This window comes from Melospiza georgiana, chromosome 3, assembly GCF_028018845.1.
Source record: "Melospiza georgiana isolate bMelGeo1 chromosome 3, bMelGeo1.pri, whole genome shotgun sequence".
Classification (NCBI taxonomy): Eukaryota; Metazoa; Chordata; class Aves; order Passeriformes; family Passerellidae; genus Melospiza; species Melospiza georgiana.
Window position 1 is genome coordinate 28,759,170 of NC_080432.1, and position 22,547 is coordinate 28,781,716.

Below are 22,547 nucleotides of genomic sequence, written 5' to 3' on the forward strand. Positions count from 1 at the left end.
TAATACCAAAGAGCCCAAATCACTTGAGAATGCCACTTTTAAGTTATTTTTGAGAAGTGCACCCAGCAGCATTAAAGTTGTTTGCTACAGGTTTGCAGCGCATAACTTCATTTGGATGCACTTGGTACTCTTTCCACCTTACATTTAAGGTCAACAGTGTCAATATTTCTGACAGACGCCCCAGATCACAAGAGGAAGCATTTCTTATTTCCTGAAAAAGCCAGAATAAAAGAACAAAATTAATTGCAAAAGATTTGAAACTCCAGAGAGCATCTCTCACCAAGAGAGCCTTATATAAATGCTTTGCTGAGCTGCTGTAACATACTCAAACTGACACCATAAGATGGAAGGCAGAAAGCAAAGAGATTTCCACTTTCAGAAAAATATGATACTTGGAGTTTCTTCTGAGCACCCTGAAATGGAACACACAAAGTGTATTAGGAAAACAGACAGCTCGGTGCTCAGGTGGGAACAGTGTTCTGCACCTTTAATGTCCAAGACATTTAAGGAGCAAGCAAACACCTCTGGAGGGTTTCCCATCATTAAATGCACTTCTCTTCTCAGGACTGGCAGAGAGCAACTGGAAGGCTCACAGACATTTAGTTTTTAGAAGGCTAAAAGACATAGTGTTAGGAGAACACATTGCATTTCCAGCACTTAATTAGGAAGCTCCACTTGAATCTCAAGTGATCAGTTCTTTCCCCATTTGAACTTATTAAGTACATTCTAGTTGAACATTGAAATCTAAGCAACTAACTGCACATTTTTAAACTAAGCTAGTCCTTGTAAAAGTTGGAAAAAATGGTTAGGAAGTTACACATTAATGCTATGAATACTTCAAAGGTTTGACTACCCTGCCTGTAAAATATCTTTCTAAAAGAGATATTCTAGAACAGCTATGACAGCCTGTTCCTTTCCTTTTTATTATCTGTATTTCCTGATAAAATAAACATCTTAGCAGGAGATCAAAGTTCTTTACTGAAATACCAAAGATGACGTCTAGATAGAAAAAATGTTGAGAAAACCTGGGCTGAATACAGGTAGCGGCATCATGCAGCCATAAAACAGGTTCTGTTCCTGTTTACACATATATACAGTGCATAAATATAAATTACCTTCTATGAAATTACCTCCTGTTTCAGTCAATCTATCACTATATCTGGTACACTTCCACAAACATAATTTACTATACATGGAAAGTAGTGTGGAAATAGAAGATGGTGAATTCTGAAAGTCTAAAATCTGGTAATTCCAAAAATGAGTAGGCAAGTTTGGATTTTCTTTTTCTTCAAAGTACTTCTTTGTGTTAATGGAAACATTTACTATCAATGAAATGAAAGCATTTAATTTTCATGTTAAAATTACATTCTGTATGATATATAAGCATGAAGTAACTTTTTAAAAAAATCAAAGCATTCTGTTCCGATAAAAAAGACCTCTTTTAAAGTGTTTATGAAAAGTTAAGGAGATTTCATCAAAATCATTATTGTTCCCTGGAGCTGATCTGCATGGCTGACTGGAAAGCTTTTCTGGGTGAATAATCAGAGTATTTAGCTTCAGCTCCACACACTTGTGAAAAATACAACAGATGAGGCAGAAGGAGAAAGAAGAATATGAAAGCTCACAGTAAAGGTCACCAAAGTCTCCTGCACTTTGTACATATCCTCAGAGTCAGAGCTATTGTGCTGGTTTGACCAGGAGGTGGAATTCTGGGATGCTGTGGTCAAACCAATGGGTGCTCCGATTTTGATATTGGCACCTGATGTGGCCAGTGGGGTTTGGACACACCTCTGAGAACACACAGGGTTTAAAACCAGAGCTTCGGCGCTGGGAGTTTCTCTTGGGACTTCTGCAGGAAAGAGGTTGGATCTCCCTCCCCCGTTCAGCTGCTGCTGCTGGGCAGGGGAAGGGCAGCCCTGCAGTAGGCCTGGGCCTGGACAGAGGTGGGGGGTGAGGAGGCCCTTGAGGACGGAAGGGTGGAAGAGCACCAAGAGACATCAGGCAACCACCCCTCCCCGCCAGGAGAGAGAGAGGGAGAGCCAGCGACAGAATGTGATAGCAGCTGGCCGAGGAGGAGAAGGGGGCAGTGCGGCGAGAAGGTGCCTGGCCAGAGCAGCGTGGGAGTGCAGGAGCTCTGGGACAGGCAGAGACTGAAATTTTTAACCCTTTTCCTGCATGATAGAAACCTTGCAAATGCTGATCCTCCTGGAGCTGAATGAGAAGAGAGATAAGAGATGAGATAAGAGGGGATGGGCCATGAGGGAAGTGGAGAAGACTCTTGAGTGGGGGGAGAGATGATGGAGTGGCCTTTTGGCTGGACTTTTCTTGTGTGGCCATAGATGGAACCATTTTTTTTTTCCTGTGACACAGAGACTGCATTTAGGGGGAGGCAGTGCCTCAGAACCGGGGGGGTTCAGTGTGGGTACCCCTCGGCCCCAGGGGTTGCAAAAATTTGGGAGGGACAGATGTCCCGAAGGAGAGACTGTGCCTTTTTTTTTGGAGTGAGACAAGGCATCCTTAAAAGACAACCCTAAAAGCAGTTCTGGTCCTTGCACAGTGATGAGAGCACTGGGCATGGAAGGAAGATGTCACAATGGCAAAAGGACTTTCCAGGCGGTGCTGAGTGACATGGAAGCACGCGAGGTTTCAGCGTGTTTCCAGGGGAAGCCTATGGGGCAAGAAGGACTCCTCTCCTCTTCATGAACTGAGGATTGAGTATTCTAAAGGGTGGTGCTGGACTGAGAGTTGGTGATTTGGGAGAATGTATTGCATTAGGAATTTTGGTGGGGAGGAGGAGGAAAGTGCTTTTTGTAAGGTTTTAATTTTTTTTCTCCTTATAGTTTTTTTCCCTCTTTTTCTTGTAGTTTAGTTAATAAAGTTTTCTTTATTTCTAAGCTGGAGCCTACTTTGCTTATTCCTGGTCACATTTCACAGCAGACACCAGGGAGAAGGTATTCTCATGGGGACACTGGCTCTGTGCCAGGACTAAACCATGACAGCTATGAAAGTTCAAATTCTGTCTGGGTTTAGGTAACTGTTTTAAAAAGCAGATTTACACTTAAACTTCTCTCTGACATCTTTATCAACTGGGTGATCAGGCATTTACATAATCCAGAGTTTGGTAATAGTTCTGGCTCTCCAGGAAAAGGCCCTTCCCCCCACACTTAATACATTACTCTATGCCTCAAAAACATGTAGGGGAAAAACAATCAAAATAGGCAGATTACAAGTTACAGCTTGAATACCATCCTTTGCTGTCTGTGGCCCAATTAGTCTTCTAATTCTCTCCACTAAATCAAGCTACTTTTCTTCCTTTCATTTTAGTATCAACCATTAAAATCAAATCCAGTCAAATATTGATCTTGATGTTCTTCCTTTAAGGATTAGACTAAGCAATTCTGAACATATCTGGAAATATATAATAACAGATATTTGCTATTTATTTTCCATATAAGGTTAGTCTCTAATACTTCTTAGCACGAAGCAATATTGCATATAGTAACCTTTTAAAGCTGGTGTATTCAAGTTTGACCATAAGCAACTACAATTAGTACAACAATGACTGGATTTATGGACAAAGTTATAAGATTGACTAAGATTATTCCACTCTTTCCACAGTTATCCCAGTAATCTTTGAGGAACTTGGATATTTTACGATTCACATGGTTTTTTCACACAAGAGCAATTAAACCCAGAGTGAGACACCTAGGAAGGCAGCTCAGTAAGCCAATACCTGAAAAATTGTGATCCAGCACTGGTGATTGTGAATAATTAATAGCAGAAACAAAGCAATTTTCAGGAAGAATCTAAACCCTGCAGTAAATCCTTGAAATCAATGAACATACATTTGGGAGAAATCAGACACCAGGGAAAGGGCCTAAAATGTCAAGCTTTGAAGAGGATTTTCCACTAAGATCTGTGAATACAAGGAATGATTCAAACTTCCAATTCTGAGGGACTCCTACTACCAGGCCAGTAACTTATGGGTCCCAACCAAATGGAGGACACAACCAGCTCACAGGAGGATTTACATTCCCATTGTCACCTACTCCAGTAAATGTCTTTTGATGTGGAGCTATAGCCAAAGAGCAAATAATGCTATATAACACAAACAAACAGTGCAAATACTGAAATGAAGACAGATCTCCTGTACATAAAGACTTTGAAGTGTCATCAACAGTATCTGCTCTGTAATCTTGTAGCTGTAAAGCTGGAATTGTTATGGAGTAAAATTACTATTCTGGCAGCAGCAAGCTCAGCATGTACCATGGAACAATAATGCACTCAGCATCGTGGCTCAGGTCCTTTTTGTAAGACAAAAGCAATGCTTTCTGCCCTCAAAAAAAATTAGCAATTAAGTAAGATAACTAATTACTAGAAAGTACTTTAACATTCAAGTGAGGAGGATTATTTAGAAATAGGCCTAGTTATTGCCTTGATGTATAAATATTGTCCATTACAAGGCACAACTGCCAGAATCTCAGGAATTACAAGCACTTCATTACTTGCAATATTTGTATAACAGTACTGGTGGAAAATGCATATGAGCAAAACCAGAATCACAAATACAAAACAGCACACAGAGCAAAACATTTTATATGCACCTGTCTCCTTCTTTTCTTCATATTTGCAGCCTCCTTATGGTTATTAATAACACTTTCTGGAGCAAAAATGAAATGTCTTTAACCCTCTTCCTGAAGGATGTGGACCAGAAAATAACTTTTAAAAATTCAGTGATCAACTAAATGCAGCAAAGTAAAACTCTTTCAGTGGAAGAGGCTTAACTGAAATCAAAATAGACTTGATGATCTTAGGGTCTTTTCCACCCTTAACAATCCATGATTCTATGAAGACTGCCAAGATGCACCATTTGGTACAGAAAGAAGAAGGACAAGTTTCAAACTGCCCACAGTTTTAGCACTAATACATCTGAGGTTTCTTAGCTGTCCTCAGGCTACTGCTGAATTACAGAGGTTGAGGTGTAATTATTACTGAAATAAAAATGAGTAAGTTAAATTCATGGTTCTCAACCATTTTGCACTCTTCTCCTTACAAGTCTTTCCCCAGAAAGAAAAGGGAGTGACTCTGTGCTGCCCTAGATGCCACTACTGGGAAGATGTGCTGTAAACATGCAGCTACAATTCTTCCCTGCCAGGCCCAAGCATTGCTCCTGAGAAATGTCATTCCCTGGTACTAAAAGGGAGAAAAAGACAGTCCACTGCTGAGCCCTCAACTGCTCTGAGAAGGAAAAATCAGGTATAAAGTAGCCTGTTTCTCAGAGACACCTAGGATGATCTAGGATGGGGCAGCACATAGAGACAGTACCCCAGAGCTGATGGCTCCCATCCCATCTTGTCTACCTGACAAAATCAAACTGCTCTTCTTTCTTAGTCTTGCCTTGAACAATATGCACAGTGACACCAGTTGCAGTTTTCCCTGCCACAAAGCAAAGAAAATCAATATCAGCTGCAAAGCAGTGCAGAAGTTTAAAGAAAAGCCACAGAAAGACTAAAATCAGATACTGTTCCTCATTCTAAAACTGCAGCAAGTGAGACCACCTTGAGCAGAAAACAAGCATCGGCATCTCCTGACCAGAGAAGCCCAGCTAGCAAAGGTATTATGAAGCAGCAATAAATTTTTAAGAAAATTCCCAAGTCGAATTAAGCTGCCAGTGGCATCAATATTTTATCTGGCTCTCAGGGAGAGGTCCAGCAGTCACTGTCTGTCAACTAGTTTTAAGAGGTCATATAGAATACAAAATAAAAGATGAACATTGGTTCCAAGGCTTATCTTTAATTTAAAATTTTACTGGCTCCTTGTCTTTAACATTGCATTCTACTGGCTCACTACAGAGCTCTACATACATTATGGTGCCCACAAAAAGCTTAGGAACAACCTGGATTGCCCCCTCTTATTTTAATGGGAACTACCTCTGCCCAACCTTCCCATACTGCCTTTCACACTAATGCAGAATACCTACAGCACTCTGCTAACTTACGTGCATAATTTCCAATGATTTCTCCCCAATACTGTAATATTCTAAAATCAGTTTACTTTAATCTTTTGTTAAGGTTCCTCTCCCAAATTACTAATGGGGACAATCGTCTGCAACAACTTTCTTTTGAGCAAAATAATTTATAAATACAAGAAGGGCAATTTATAGCAAGTTATCACCTTCTTTGGTCACCAAAATCAGCATAAATGGATCTGTCAGTGAATGGCATTCACAGAAAGCACTAACTCAGCCAGGTGGACACAGACCCTCCTCAGAGCTCCTTGCCAGCCTTAGTATGAATATGTGGCCATGGATGTGAGAGTCCAAACACTGGTGCTAAAGGAAAAAAATATATACCCATCCCCCAAATAATAATTTAATATTTTTCTTTTTTTAAAGAAGTATTACACAAAACATTTCTCCCCATAGAGTCCAAGCACTGCCCAAGCTTATCCCTCCTGACTTTGAAAGGAATCATAAACTGGCATAGATGAGCTCCTTCATCCCATTACTGCTCAGTAAAAAAACCAACAGAAAATATGACCTAAACCCAGTACAAATAAATGTATTTGGAGCCTTTGCGGGCCCCACAGGCCTCACACCTTCAGTTACCATTGTAAGTGAAGCACAAGAAAGTACCTCATAGCAGAAATTAGAAACCTTTTTGAAACCTTTTCATCCCAGTTTCACCAAGAACTGAGGATGCTTATAAATATTCAATTATAATTTTTAAACTCTCTTGCTCTAATTTTTGCCCACCCCAACTAGCATTAGAAATCATTTCACCTTTAAATACATAAATGGGAGCTAAGTCTGAAGTCAAAAACACTCACTCACTTTAAGGATAAGGGCCATGTAAGAGAAGAGCCAGCTAGAAACACAGGCGGCCTCAGGCACCGAAATGACACAGAACAAAGCACAAACATGAAAGGATTAATTCAAACATTGGTAGAGAAATGTGAAATAGCACAGAAGACTAAAGCTGCAGCAGAGATCACCCAACATTAAATCCAGTCTACTGTGTCCCCATGGCCCCAGGCAAGGATTCATACTTGCTCATTTGTGTGCTATAATTGTGCTGAAGGCACAAAATAAGGATTTCCATTGTAACCAGAGTTCTGCACAAGCTCCAAACAGCCCCAAGGACTGGCACAGTCAGGCCCAGGTGCGAGTGCTATGATTCAGTCTTCCAGCTCAGTTCTCCTTGTACCTGTGTCCTAGCCAGCTGCCTCCACCAAAGTCTAATCTGCTTCTCTCGGCAAATCCGGCAGGTGGAGGTGTTATAGCCATAGCTTCAACACTCCCAGAAGGTACATTTCATATGAAAACATCATAAGATCATCCTTGTGAAATCAATTTAGTAACACAAAGTGAAAATTTCTCTTACAAATTAATTCATAAATGCTTGTCTTAGACATTTTCATGTGTTTTCAGCTCTGTTTCATATAAATATCCAACCATCTTTTAAAGGAATCAGCAACTGGTGGTGGGAATAAGAAGGGACCAAGACTAACTAGACAGATACAAAATTCAATGGTAATATTTTAACACACATGATAACAAGGCCACCTGCTAGTGTTATTTAGAATAGTGGGTATTCTGTAAGAACACAGCAACACTGCTTAGAAAGTTCTATTACATCCTCTCAAGCCAGTAGAAGTCATTTCCAATGGTTTCTCAAAGGTTTCCTCATCTCCACAGCAAAATATTTTCTCCTCTAGAAACAGTGTAAAGTCAAAAGTGATGTCCAAAGAATTTGTAGAATATGTACCTTATGATTTTATTTTATTCAAAAGGATAAAACAAAGCCTTTTGTCTAATCCCTCTTGCATGCAGCAAGAACAAGGTTAAACAGTCTCCTCAATAGCTGGACATGAGGTGTTTAATAAAAAACAAGTAAATGGAAGAAACTTAACCAGTTGTGGACTGCGTTTACAATTACATGTCAAATCTGTCCACATGGAATTCATCTGAATGCCCCGCACAATTCATGGCAAAAAAAAAAAAAAAAGAGGCCCTTTCAAAGCATGATCCACCTCACTTCTCTGAGATGGCCATGCTAGAATACAAGCAGAGCTGAGCCCCAGGAGCTCTTCCACTCTGAAGTCTGTAAGAGAAGCACTGCTGTTCAGGTAAATCAATTCTGATGTTCAATGGCTACTGTCATTTTCTCATCAGTTTTGTTGTTCGATTACCCCACCCAGTGTTTCCAAGCACTTACAAAACACTGCTCCATAGGTTTGGTTACAAGTTTGTGATACTAGGAATTTGATCTGCAATTGAATGAATCACACAGGTGTAAGGTTTTACTGATCTGTATCATTGTTACGTTTGTCACTGAAGAGCTCCATCCTGCAAGCACATCAAGACATCAGTGACAATACTCTGGATTTGCTGATAGTTTTATCAGTGAACTGAAGAAGTCATTTGACACTTTAAAAATGGCTATTCTAATTTATAGGAATGGATCTGTGCAGTTTATCGAGTTTTATCTGTTACTCCCCAGTAACTGTAAACACCATTATCAAGTCTACCACATGCCCTGTGGTAAGTAGGATACCTCCCAGATTTTGAGGAGAATGTTGTTTATACACTAGACCTCAAATTGGACTGTCTGGGTTAATCCAGATTGTCATTACCAGGAGTAGGTGATTATTTTTGTTTGGCTGACAGGCTGAAATAAAGGCTGAACAATCATCATTATATCCTCGTACATAAATGGGGTGGCTGTGGGTGTGTGAGCAAGAAGAGCACCTCAGTCAAGCCCTGGGAACCAGAAAAAATTCTGGAGTTCAGCACCAAAAAAGTCACTGGGAGCATCTACCAACTGTGTTGTTATTTTTAGCAGCAACAAACGACCACTGGGAAAAGGAGGAAACCTCTCCAATCATTCAGTTACACAATTCCATTACAACCACACAAAGATCAGCTCAACACACACGTAATTTAGAATAATTAAGTAAATAAGATTTCATGAGAAGGTGAATCAATCAAATTTTCTTAAAGCAAGTATGTGTTACACATAATTTTTTTTACACAAATTGGGAGAATTTTACCATCCCATTAAAACAAAACAAAAACACTTCCACCCAATGAAAACAAAACAAAACAATAACAAAGGAATACAACAAAATAGAATAAACAAACACACACACCCCCAAACCTAAACAAACAAAAATGAGAAGACAAACAGAAATCAGACTCCAGACATTCTTTAGAGACAATTAGTCAGTACTTGACCCAGTTAATTAGCCATAACTCATTTAGTCTGAGGCAGTCATGCTGTAAGAATAAAGGGAGGAAAAAGGATGGTAATCCAGAAGTGGCTTTGCCAGTTCTATATTTTATTAACAAAGATGAATAAAATTTTGGCTCCAAGTACCTGTCTCCTGCTCAGAGCCATACCTCAAGGTATCCTGTCACTTTTTTGATGTTCTGCTGTGTTTTCAAAGCATCTCTCAAGATGCTAATATTGTGTGTAAGTTTACACACCTCAAACGACCTTCTCTCCAAGACCATTCAATCCATGACCATTTCCTTTGCTATTTCCCTCTCTGCTCTTGCTTAACATGGTAGCAACTCTGCTCTAGGACAGAGCCAGAACTAAATTTCCAAGGACATGAGTATCTTCTTATATTAGGAGAATCTTAGGCAATTAGAGCAGTAACATTCTTGTTTCAGTTGCCTCCTATGTAAAATGGCATATGCCTATAAGTACTAGTTTAGTTATTTTATTTATTGATAGGATTCACTTAATTAATGTTTGCACAGCATTACAGACTGTAATATGGAACTCTTAAATGTAAAATGCCAAGTGCCATTGCAAACATATATTAATGGGTATATCTACACATGTAATATATCTGTGAGAAATCAGGCACCTCTTTAATAACAAATATTTGTTAAAGGTTGTAATATATTTAAGCAATATTGAGCAGAAATCTCTTCTTCCTATCAGTAGATCTTCCTTAGAAAAAACTCATAAAAAACATTTTGATTCAGTTAGATTCTGCAAATTTAAATGGCTATGGTATGCCTCTGAGATAGATCAATATTGCTGAAGCAATTAGCACTGCTTATAAAAGGCCACTTTGCCTCACTCCTGATTTACAGCCAACCCATCTCTCCTTTTAAGCATGCAGCCAAGCAGGCTGACTACTATTGTCACACAGGAGCCTGGTGTCACATCAGCTTCAGAAACACAGAGATAAAAGCCATGAGCTAAAGTTTGCTGTTTAAATAACAACATTCAGATGCAGCATGCCCCAGACACAAAATGCCAGTACTTAAACTTCACCGATGAAGAAGGCAAAAGACGTTGCTAAACACTAAGATCCTGATTTCCAGTAAGGCATTTGGGCATTATTTTTAAGTCTACATTCATGTAACCAAGTGGCTACATAAACATTTGTGCAAGTGCTTAGCTCATGCAGCATCTAAAAGCAGAGTCAGGAACTTAAGCTTGAACGAAGTAGACGGATAAGAACAACTCAGAGCAAAATTAGTTGGTTACCGATAAGAGTTATTCAAGAAGGCACGGATTATGTGAATTACTCTAATGCAAAGATGCTAGCTCTTACTGACACTTTAACAAGATCTGACCACTCTTGCAATTCAAAACCTTTACTCTTTCCTTTTTACTTCGTGTCTGTTTAATGCTAGGCTGCCAAGGAAGAGCCAATAGACAGCAAGTTCTTCACAAAGAGGTTTCTGTTATTGCACCACACTGAAAAAGTCTTCCAGTTGCCAGAGAAGCAGTCAGATCCTTCACAAAAATATATGCTTCATGGGAGAGAAGTCCACGGGTTAGAAACAAAACTGCAACATTAAAGGACAGAAGCACAGGAGGGTCACATTGTTTCTCTTTTTTTTTTTTTTAACATAAGGTAGTATGCTTGAGAAAAGCAGGGGAAGGAAGCCTCAAGAACATTTCAACAGAGCCTCAACATTTTCAGCAGAGCCAAGAAAAGAAAACATTTTGGAACACTGCTGTTTTCCTTATTTTTGTAAAGTTTCTTGATTCTGCTAGGAGGAAGTCATAGACACTAGCCTCACTACCACAAGATCAGGTCAGAGGAAAATCCTTTACTCACACAACCACAACCTGGAGAGAGCTCCTGTTGACTCTTGACAAAAAAGCATAATGGTCACTTCACAACAAGGAGCACCTGCTCTGAATGGGATCAAGAGCTCTGTGGTAGACAGAAAAAAAAAAGGATGACTTATACCTAGCAATAATGATGAGAAAGGAAAGCAAACACAGCAACACCCAACACCACCCCTTACCCTTCCTCCCAGGGCCTCCCTCACTGACCTTTCAAGCATCTGTGAATTAAATCTTTTACTGCCAATTAATAAATGATGGAAGTCTATTGCTGGCAGAAATTGTTTTCAGTCCAGTATGTGCTTGTATGTTATCTTGCTCCTATGACATTAGTCAAGCAAGAAAAATGTAGGAAAGGAAAATTTTTCATCCTTTAGAGCTTGAAAAACTGGTTTCTCTAGCAAGGTATAATATATTTTACATGAATAATAACCATTCAGATAGAAGGGGGGAAAGGGATTTCACAGAATCACACTGTTTTAATCTTCATAAAAAGAATGAAAAATATCCACTAGCTTTTCTGACATGGTTCTATTCTGAACTATATCTTAATTGTAGGAGAAATTGAATGGTTTTACAGTTAAGAGATGAAAAGTACATTTGCCTGTGAAGTCTGGGGGTTTAAATGGCAATATAAAAATTAAAAGGTGGAAATGCTGTCAAGATGATGATGTCATAATCCACAACCACCATTCCATCAATGTTAGCAGCCAATTCTTCCAAATGTGTAAATGTGTTCCAGTTCTGATTTTGAATACTTCACTCAAATTCTGAACTGCCAGTTCCACTTTACAAATGGCTCTAAGTAACTTCTGAACAGCTAAGTTCAACTGAAATACCGTTCTAAAATTAATTGATACAGGGAAGCATAAAGTCCCCATGGGACTGATGGGAATCCAACTGTCATGGTTATAGCTAATTCACCATATTTGGCTGCAGCTAAAAGCCTTAAAAAGAAGCTTTTGCTGCCCTTGGTGTTGCATAGTAGGTGACAGAGGCAGTACTCACCCACAGAGCACATTTCAGAATCACACTCCTCCGTTTCACTGGCTTTTCATAAAAAATGAGTAGGTGGAAAGAAGGATCCTTTGTCATCAGGAAAGGGAAGGCTATATTCCACCTCTTTTACTATGCATACAAGGAAGACTTACCTCTTTGGCTCTAGTTTTGTATCCAACAATCATCTGAAACAGCAAATTTCTCTACATAATAATAATATTTAAATATATATTTGCTGTGTTTCAGGTTTTCATAGGTTGATTCTTTGGCTAAAACTTCTCTGACATATTGCCATCTTATTCATCTCGTAAGCAAATAATTTAGTTCAGTCATGAGTATCTGGGATACATGTGCCAACTGGTTTGATGTAAACACTGAGGTCAATATTACCATTTGCTTTCTGTGGACAAAGTAGTTAAGAATGTAACATTTCCACAGAAGTCTTGTTTAAGAAGGTAGGTAATATAGGACAATGTCCCAGTTCACTCCTTGTGAAAGAGCTGTTACTACCCAATTTATTTATTTATATCACAGTGTATAAATGGAGAGAGTGGCCAAGCTCGTGATTTCTTTTTTAAGTCCAAGCTCCTGCTACTTGCTGAACAGAGCCAGCGCAGCTGAGTTACACTGCTGAGCTACTGTCATAAATCTATGACCAAACTGTATTTCACACTGCTTGATAAACTGTGCTTCATGGCCACTCAGAACCTCATGCAGTACACACCAAATGCAGCTTTCTCTGGGATGCTGCTTTGTCACAAAACACGGCCTGAGCCTGCTGAGCTGAAATTAAATCTCCATTTCAGCAGCACAGGGTTTGCCTTTTCGATGAACTCCTGAGAGTTAAATGCAGAGTTTGCCTTGGTTTACAAGAGCAATACACTAGACTTTGACAAATACTCGAGCAGTTCAGCTTCCTCCCACCAGAGGCTATGGATGGATGGAAGTGTTGAGCTGCTCACTGCAATATTTATAGCCGCCATGCAGCAGCATCCTGTAGAGACCTGACCCATTTAATTATCTGAAAAAGTTGAAAGAAAAAAAAAGAAGAAGAACAGGGTTTCTGATGACTGGAATAACATTGCAGGACAAAGGTAAATTTTACATCTATTAACAGCACTGAATTTGCTACTACCGCTCTCACAGAAACTACCCATCCATTCTGTGGACTGGACCTGCACAAAAGGGTTTCTCAGCTATAATATTTTAGTAAGAACTGACATAATTTATCATTAATTTTAACAATTTGGCTTGATTTCCAGTTCACAGAATATTCTGTGAGCATGGACATTTCTCAGAACTTACTAATGGAAACTATCTACCAGATAAACTCTACCTACGCTTTGGCAACTACTTTGCAACTGCTTGATTACAAGCCTTTGAAACTTGAGTTGCATGTCTCAATTTTAATTTAACAACTCCATTGATGGATGAGGTTAAGGGTCATATGCAAACTTCTATTTAGCTGCACTAAGCAGTAACTATTACCAGCATAGATATTCCAGGGAGTCAAGAAGCTCTTCTGTTGCTGTTGCTTTTGCTTGGTTTTCTTTGTTTGTTTGTTTGAAATCAACACAGTTTTCTTGTTAAAAGCTCCAGTGGAAATTAAATTTCTGCTAATATTGTTCTCCTACACTGATAGCAACAGCAGTGCAATTGGGTTTGTTTCCCCACTTTAACCACATCAGTATAGTTACAGCAGTAGAAGTTTTCCTAAGAGTTGGCAGGGTCTTATTGTAGGTGTGACGGGGGTCACGCACGGTAGGGACGGACGGAGATGAGATCTCTTTGAAGCTAAGTCGTATAACTTGTAGTTTATTACAAAGGGCGTGGGTGCAGGGCCCTGTTGTGAGCTGCCAGCTGCAGCTCGGAGCAGGGCCGAGAGAAGAGAGGCTTAAAGTGTAAGAGAGTCAACGGCAAAGGTTTAAGAGCAGAGAGCATGTAGAAAGGAGGGGGTGAAGAAGTGCAGAGGGAAGACAAAGAGACAAAGAAAGAAAAGGGCATGAAGAGGAGCGCGAGAGCAAGCAAAGAGATAAGGGAGAAGAGAGATAAGAAAGCGCCAAAAAAGAGCGAAAGGAGAGCAAAGCTCCCATTACAACACAATATATCATCTTTAGTGTTGAATATGCAGATTCTCATTAACCAATCTACTACAGCATGCATATCTTATAACATTTCCACACAACCTATAAGACTCACTACATTACCATACTATGTTTACGTGTTAAACCCTAAATCTTATTCTTCGGGCCCCATCTGCCAAGCTGCAAGGCCTGCTCTGACTCTTAGGCCTGCCTGCTTGCAGAGGGAATTGTTTCCTCCAGGGGGGATTACATTCAACTGGTCACAACTAAGGTATCTCAAAGGTTGCTTTCATTTCAATCTCGCTTATAGTTTCTATATTCTCAAAATCTTTTGCCAGGCAGTGATATTTAAAAGGCTTTCTTGTTTCATCCTCCCCAACACTTATATCTTGTCATCTGGCATGTTATGTGAAGAAGATAAAAGGCTATCTTTCACCTTCACACAACAGTTGGATTTCCAAAAAGATAACAAAAATTCAAACACCTTTGTCCTTTTCTGAAGGAGACAAGCAGCAGACCCAGTCTGCTGGGACCATTTGCCTGCTAATAAACAAATGCCAAGCATGCCCAGCACTCTGGGCTAGATGGCAGGAGATCGATTAGTACACAACATGTTCCGGTATGCTGGGATCACAGCATTCAGGGAATGCTGTCCACTTCCTACAGGTTTTCTCCTTGACACTGGCAAAACTAAATATATTGTAAATGAAAACCAATAATTGCATATTTCCCCATTGGGCTGAAGCATCAAAAAAAAAGTGTAAAAGAACTGCACTTGTGATGCAGTTTCTGGGTCTCTACCACATGTTCTGTTTTGCAAATGGGTCCAAACAATATGGAATAAATAAAATTAAAAATGCAGGTAGCTTTATAAACTGAGAGAATTCCACAACTCTGTTTATTGAGCTGTAGTTCAGGAAAAAAAAACCAAAAATCTGTAAAGGTAAGGTTTAATCTGCACGTTTTGCTAAGAAACAACTACAGCACATATTCAAAACAGTAATGAAGCAGTTACAGTGGGGATCTACAGTAGGGGAGACTAACCCTATTGTTTTACACTCAAACAAGTGTAAAATCTGACAAGGTAGTTATTTCATAGTTCAAAGAGAACACTCACCACCAGCAAACAGTCTGAGTCTCTAGTAGAGAAGGAGCTTTACAGAAACTGGGTTAGGGATGTGCTTGAGTCTGTGATTTACAGATATTCTTGATAATTTACAGCTTTCATGTGCATAATTGATTACATTTAAGTAACAGGAATTATTTTTTTTTGTTTGTTCCAGGTTAGCTAGTGGTTGCTCCTGGAGCTGTTTACGCATCAAAGGCAAAACACAAAATATTAAAGTATTAAAAAAAAAAAAGAAGCAAACATCTATTTTCCACATTTAGAGGTTGATCTGCACAGGAGGACATATTAAGGTTTTAGTATGTGCCTCCCAGGATGAAATGTTCAGGATCTTGGACAGAAATCCCAGTAAAGTGCTCTCAAGGCTGTGAACTCATTATTCTGCCTCTTGATCTGCCTTCTACACCACATCAACTCCCACCTCACAGGCTCCCTGCCTAAATGCAGGGAAGTGGGTTGTGCTGCAGTAAGAAATATAGCTTCTTTATCTGTTAAGTTTTGCTTTTGATAAGTCTGTATTTATGCAAGGTAAAGAAAAAAGAGAAAAAAAAAGCAAAACAAGAAAACCTGAACGCTTGCAGTGTTTAATCAAGAAATTACTGGTTGGTTCCACAAAGCCTGGTCCTCAACCAGCAGCCTCCTAAGCAAAAAACAGCAAGCAAAGCAGTCACAGCTGTGACAGGTAAGACTGAGTTTTGCAAGATTTAGAGGGATAAGGAATCAGGTGATACAAGGTAAAAATGCTTTAGGCAGCATAAACATAAAATTCTCCATGTTTTCAAATCCATGTTTAGTTCTTATTTTAAAATCTGGGGCCACTAGCTGTTTAAAACCCTGTTAAAACGCCAATGTAAAATATTTAGCCTTTTAGTTATGTTGGCATTTTGTGGACTTTCTCAGTCTCGCTGTTGTTGATGAAATGGAAAGAGATGCCTAAACTCTTATCTCCAAAGAGAAGACCTTTCTAAATACATCTTCCACCTCTCCTTGCTAGAAATTAATTGAAAATTGCAAGCCAAGATCAGAAAGCAGCTTTTTTCAGCCTGCATTAAGAAACGTACTCTGGTGACAACCACACCAACAGGCAAATAAATCAAATGGGGGGGAATCAATCAAAACAAAAAACTTGTTCTTTTTGCAGTTCTTACAATATTAGGGGGGCATTCTCACAATTCCTGAATGCTCAGAGATAGTAAGACTAACCATTTTAAGAAAGAGTATGTTTTATCACAGTATCTCTTTCACCAGAAATACACAGAATCAATTTTAGCAGGTAAAAATGGACTGAAAATTCGCAAATATTAAAATAAGAATCAAAGAGCGCAATCAGCATTAGAAAGACATCTGTATTCAGGATTAATTCAGGGAAGATTAAAGAAAAACTGACTACTCTTTTTGACACGTTAGGACCCTAGACCTAAACAAAAGCACCTGTTTATCTAAGTACCAAGCCCTTCTCAATCAACTAATCAAGCATGAATTTAAAGCACATTTAGCCTACCTGACATCTTGTAGGGGTTTCAAAATGATGGTAGGGAGCATGGCCAAAGAATCAATTAGAAAGCACATCATGCAGTCCCTAATATTAATCTTAAAGGCAATGCTTTCTCATGTATTTTTACAGAAATCTGCTGTTAAGTAAACGTAGTATGCACTTGCTCAGAGATTCCTTGTTATTGGGGGAAAAAAAATGCACTAAAAATACATAATTTAAAAACCAGCTCCCATAAAATCATGTTAAAAGAGATCTGTGATACCCTAAAGGCACAAAAGGAATCTTTCTCATATGAAACTTAAATTCACATACATTAAAAAAGAAGAACCTGCTCTTGTGTTCCTACACTGCACTGAAACAAAGGTGATTATTTTCAGACCATGGCTCCTCTCCAATATGGGCAAAGTTAACTGGATTTGTTTTAAGTAAGTAACTCAATATATCATCCTAACAGCATGTGTCATTGAAGTAGCTAAAAGACCACTTCTCTTAGTGATGTAATTTGGGAGTGGGGGGGTGTGCTGGTATTTTTTGAAAATTTCATTAGACAGCATATCTACACATAGTAGTTTCCCTCGAGAGCTTCCCACTAACAGCTCTGCACTTCTCTATGTGGCCACGTTCAACTTCCTGCACTGTCAATATCACCATGAAAGCTGTCTGCAGACTGTAGACTGCTAGACAAGCCTGACAATAGCAAAGCAGAGAGGAGATTCTTCAGCTGAAGAGAACTGAAGAGCCACTGGCATAAATGATACATGCTTCTACTGGCAGCCAATTATCACTACCCAAACCCTGTTAAGAATAGAGATTGCTATCAACCTCTCACGGATTATCCTCCAACACACCCAAACCCTACCAACTTTTCCCCTTCCCTAAAATTACTGCCTTGCAGAAAGCAGAGTGCTATTTCCTCTTACAGCTGGGGAGGAGGGGTGGCAAGCTTACTGGTTTTTCAGGGATTGGCATAGTATAACCAGAAAACTTCAGACAGTACGTGCTGAGTACAGGACCCACTGCAATCACCTGCTGCCCCACGCCATGAGCACACACATACACCACACTATGGCTTTGCTGGGCTTCATTCCTAGAGACAGAGACACCCGTGTCCACAGCGTCCCCATAGTGAGTCCTGGAAAACAGGTACTCTTTCTCCTCTTGCACACTCAAGGGACTTCCCTCCAGCTCATGTGAGCTACAAGGCTTATTTCCATGTAGAAGCTGTATGTCTCCTAATGGGGCTGAGGCATCCTGGGGACAAGCATGGTAGAGGATTCGAACAGTCCAGAAGCTGCATTTCTCCATCCTACAAAATCCTCTTTCTCTTCCTGTCTCTTCCCCACTTGGACCACAGGATCATTTGAAAACATCCAGCAAAAGTCATGACAAATTGATCTAGGCAGGAACATACCCTTCTATCCTCATAGGGCCTTATCAGTCAGATAACCCCAGGAGAGGATGAAGGGAGCACAATCAGGAAGAGACTAGAAAAGGAAAACTGTTAACCAAAAAGCTATCTAAATCTCATATAACAAAACCTAATGCACACAATGAATCCTTTCCCAAATGGATCAGCAGCTGTCACTATCACAAGTCTGTGTGCCTAAAACAAAAGCATCTTATCAGAGAAGGAATTAGCTGTGGTCACAGCAACAATAATCTTGTCCTCATTTCTCTAACAAGCTCCCACTGGAGTTGAAACGAGGCAACCTGAGGGAGGGAGTCTCACTTGATATGTTTTTTTTAATTTTAATTTTTAAATCAAGGCTTAAAGCCATTTCACTCATTCAAGTTCAGGGTGGTATTATCATTCATTTCCTTGGATGTAGGACCAGGCTGTCATTGTATAACTGCCAGGAAAATAAAAAAACCAAACAAGCAGCAGCAATACTCACAGCACGCTTTCCTTTCGCATCCCTCTAAGCAAGTGTGCCAAGAATTGTAACAACCAGGGCACTCTACCAGCCTCTCCCTGTTTTCACACAAGGTCTTACTGCACCCTAAAATATTTAGAGATCTAATTATTACTTGAATGGAAGAGATTTCTAGCAGAGGTGGATGCTCTAGGAGCAAGGAGGGGACCTGTCATTCTGGCTACACTTGATTTCCTAGAACCTCAGGAGCAAAAACAACGTCCAATGGCAACTGAAGTTTCCCAACTTACATTTTTAGTGAAAAACATTCACACTTATCATAGGGTCATCCTATTTCTCTAGGAGAATAACAGGAGTATAAAGAAGCCCACCAGCATCAAAAATTGAGTGTCAAAACCCCTATGAAATATTCTATTAAAATTGTGTGCAGGCTTCTCCATGGAGATGAGTCTTTCCTTTTCCCGTAGGTGCTCCGAGCCCTTCCAGGGGCGTTCGCGAAGCCCCAGGTGGCAGCCCCAGCCCCGCAGTATGGGAGCTTCTCCATGGCAGGATGTTTACGTAGTAAGTCAAAAGGCACGGAGTCACCATGTGGGAAACTCCGCTCTCCCTCCAAGATAACCACCCTGCTGGGCCAATGTCGAAGAGCACTTGCAATTGCTCTTGGCACCGCTATTCCTCAAAGCCTCTCGAGAAGCAGGAATCCCTTCCCGCAGGTGAGGGGCGGCCAGAACCGCGCCAGGGCCACCCCTGCGCAGCCGGCATGCCCACGGCACGACACTGCATGCCCTGAGCCCAACGTGAAGGGCACCACAGAGCTCCGACCCTGCGCGGGGGGCTTACCTTCCGCACCCCACCGAAGCCGTGCTCCGCCGCTACCCGCTCGGCCTCTGCCTGGCCCCCGTCGTGCAGCTCCACCAAGAAATGGTTGCTGTAGACGGCACCACTGGCTGGGGGGCCAAGGAAGTGCAGGAGAAAGAGGAGGAGGAGGGAGCCCCGAAGCAGCGGCGGCCCCGGAGGCATGGCCCCGTGCTGCGCACCCGCGGAGGTAGCCCGCCGGGCGGGCGGGCGAGAGGGGAAGCGCCCAAAAGATGGGAAGGGAGGAGGACGAAAAAAAAATTAAAACAAATGAGCGCAGCAGAGGCAAGAGGAGAGCAGCGCGGAGAGAGCCGACCAGGCGGTCTGGATGCGCGTTCCACGGCGGCCGAGGGGCAGCATCAGCCGAGCGGGGAGGGGGGGGACGCACCGCGCTGCCAATCATGGAGGGGAGGATCGCCTCGGCCCCCCTTCCCTCCCAGCTCGCGGCTCCCGGAACAGTCGGCACGCCTTCCCAGCACCCCACCCACGCTTCACTCCCACCTTCCACAGTCCTGCCCCTGAAAAGCCGCGTCCCCCGATTGCACCCGCACGGCGCACGCTAGCCCCCTCCTAGCTCCAGCCGAGCCCAGCCGAGCCTGGACTTAACCAGCTGCTCCTGCTGAGCGGGAAGGTGGCCGAGGGGAGGCTCCGAACCGGGAGCCTATACGCGCGCAGGGACTGGAGAAAGAAAGACTTTGGCAAGGCCCTCACCCGCCGGGACTGGCGCCCAGCTTCTCTCTTCGACCCAGGAACACAAAATATCTGGAGTTACCCCAGACCTACCATTCTAGCCAGAACCCTGCACCAGCTGCTCACAGGGCCCTCTGCAACCTGTCCTGTAGCCCTTTTTTTACAAAAGCAAAGGGACAGGGAGGTAGTTAAGCAGTGATAGTGCAATGCCAGGGGAAAACCTTAGGTCCCGGCTGAGGGCTCCTCACTGACTCCCAGTCTATACTGCCAGGATGCTCAAGAACACAAAGGTGTCCAGGCTCCCTGAGCAATCCCCAAACATTTTTCAGGCAATGACTGGCAGGAAAGTACCTGGGCCTTCCCTGTGCTGAGACAGACAAGCATTGAGAATGTTCCGTGCACGGGTGGGATTGCAGAGGTAGCAGCACCTAAAAAGAATGGGAGCTCAGTTCTGTAAGTAATCTGCCATCTGCTATGATTGGAAAGGAAAAGTACAGATTATGCAAGTTTATGGCAAAGTATAGTTTAGCTTTTTCCCGCAGATACATCTGTTAATTTGTCATACCAAAGGTCAATCCTTTGATGGATGGGTCCCTGAATGATCCCCTGGGAAATACTTGGGACACAGAAAGCACAGTCTTCTTTAAAACAAACAAAATTATAGCTTTACTGTAATCTGTCCTGCAAATGGTCAATTGGAATACAGATGTTAAATAAATCAGGGAAAACAAAGGAAAACATCAAAAATCAGAAACAAGGCTCTTCTTCCATTATCCTAAAATGCTTTAGAAAACAACAGAAGAGCTGACTGCATCATTGTGAATCCAAATGAGAATTGGCTTGTCATGACAAATTATTGATTTCCTTCCTCTGGATAAAAGAAATCCCTATTCAAACAGAAAGGAAATGACAACTTGAAGCCTAATCCAAAGCCCAGTTACATAAACAGAAGTGTTGTAAATGAATGACTGATGTTTAAAAAAAATCAAACATGAAGGAAAGGTAAACCATGAGAAATAGCACAGTCGAGAAGGAAAACAACTTTGCAGTCTCATAAAGAGATTAGTATTAGTGTTGGTAGAATTCATCTTTTAGATGCTTGATCAAAGAAGAGGCAGTTACTAAGAACAACTTTATATATTATTTCTTTAAACCAAGTTGTTTGTTTTCCTTAATAGTCAGCAATGCCTCCCCTTACAATATGTTTCCAGTATTGTGAAATACAAAGTTGTGTTTCGTGTCAGGTACAAACAGGCGATGTGTGTAGTTGTGAATGCGAAATGTGTGGACCCCGACAATGGGAGAGCTGTGAATTCTAATAATAACTGAGGAGAATACAGCATGGAAAAAGGCCTTTGAACCTATCTGTTGTTTGCAAATTAACCCTAGTTGATTTATGAGCATTGGAATTAAAGTGTTAAAGATGTTGCTTCTTGCCTGCATTTAATCAATAAAGAGTTCTGCAATAATAACCTTTTGAAGAATAATTTTAGAATATTACTTGTATCCTTGAAACTATAGCTCTGGAATATATATAAAGGAAATATGCTTATCTCACGCCTTATTGAAGCAGAGAAAAACAGCTTGAGAAAGGAAGATGAACATCACCTCAAGGGTTTATGGTTTCGACCAAAGGGAAGCTGGACATCACTGTTATGAGATTTATAGTCTCTGCAATTAAAAGGTGGACACACATCTGGGGAGCTGGACCCCACCAGATGAGAGTCATCTTTCTTCTTTCAGAAACTGGATCGTCACCATCTGGGGATACTCCTTTGAGATACATCCTGAGAAATTAAAATCACAATAGTGTATAGAATTGTGATGTAGTAATTTGGAATAAAAATTGCTGATGAGCAAAAGATTGGTAATAGAAACTGCTGAAAAAAAAAATTATGAGTACCCCTATAAATACCTGTAACCATCAATTATCGGTGTGCAGTTGGAGAGAAAACTTCCCCCACTGTACCCAGCGCTGTATTGCTCATACTTTACCATATCAAATAATAAATTGATTGCTGCTTGAATATTGGCCTAGTCAAGTTTCTTATTCATAACAGTATCAAAGCATTTCCAGGTAACTTGGGGCCTTTGAGCTCCTGGATCAGTTATACCTATTGGTGCTCACTTGACAGCTAGCAGAGACCCTGCTGGTTTCCATCCACAACTGTTCCTTGGTATCAGAAACAAAAGGAAAATGAAAGTAGGAGAAAGGCATTTTGTCTGATTTGAATTCCTGTACATAGGTTTTTCTTTTCCTAGAGGTCTTCCCTGGGTTGACACACCTCTTTTTATTTTGGTGCCAGTCCATAGAAAGAGGAACAC

At 40.9% G+C, this 22,547-nt stretch overlaps 1 protein-coding gene across 2 annotated transcripts in view; it reads right to left on the bottom strand.

The window, feature by feature from the left end:
• Window positions 1-20,004, bottom strand: part of PCSK2 (proprotein convertase subtilisin/kexin type 2) — a 102,982-nt gene extending 82,978 nt beyond the window's left edge. Inside the window, exon 1 of one of the 2 annotated variants that reach the window (XM_058019423.1) lies at window positions 19,518-20,004. In XM_058019423.1, coding sequence (XP_057875406.1) covers window positions 19,518-19,697 — 180 coding nt within the window. In that variant the 5' untranslated portion in view covers window positions 19,698-20,004. The remainder of the gene's footprint in view (window positions 1-19,517) is intronic. The other variant, XM_058019422.1, reaches the window with a different exon arrangement.
• Window positions 20,005-22,547: the final 2,543 nt, after the last annotated feature.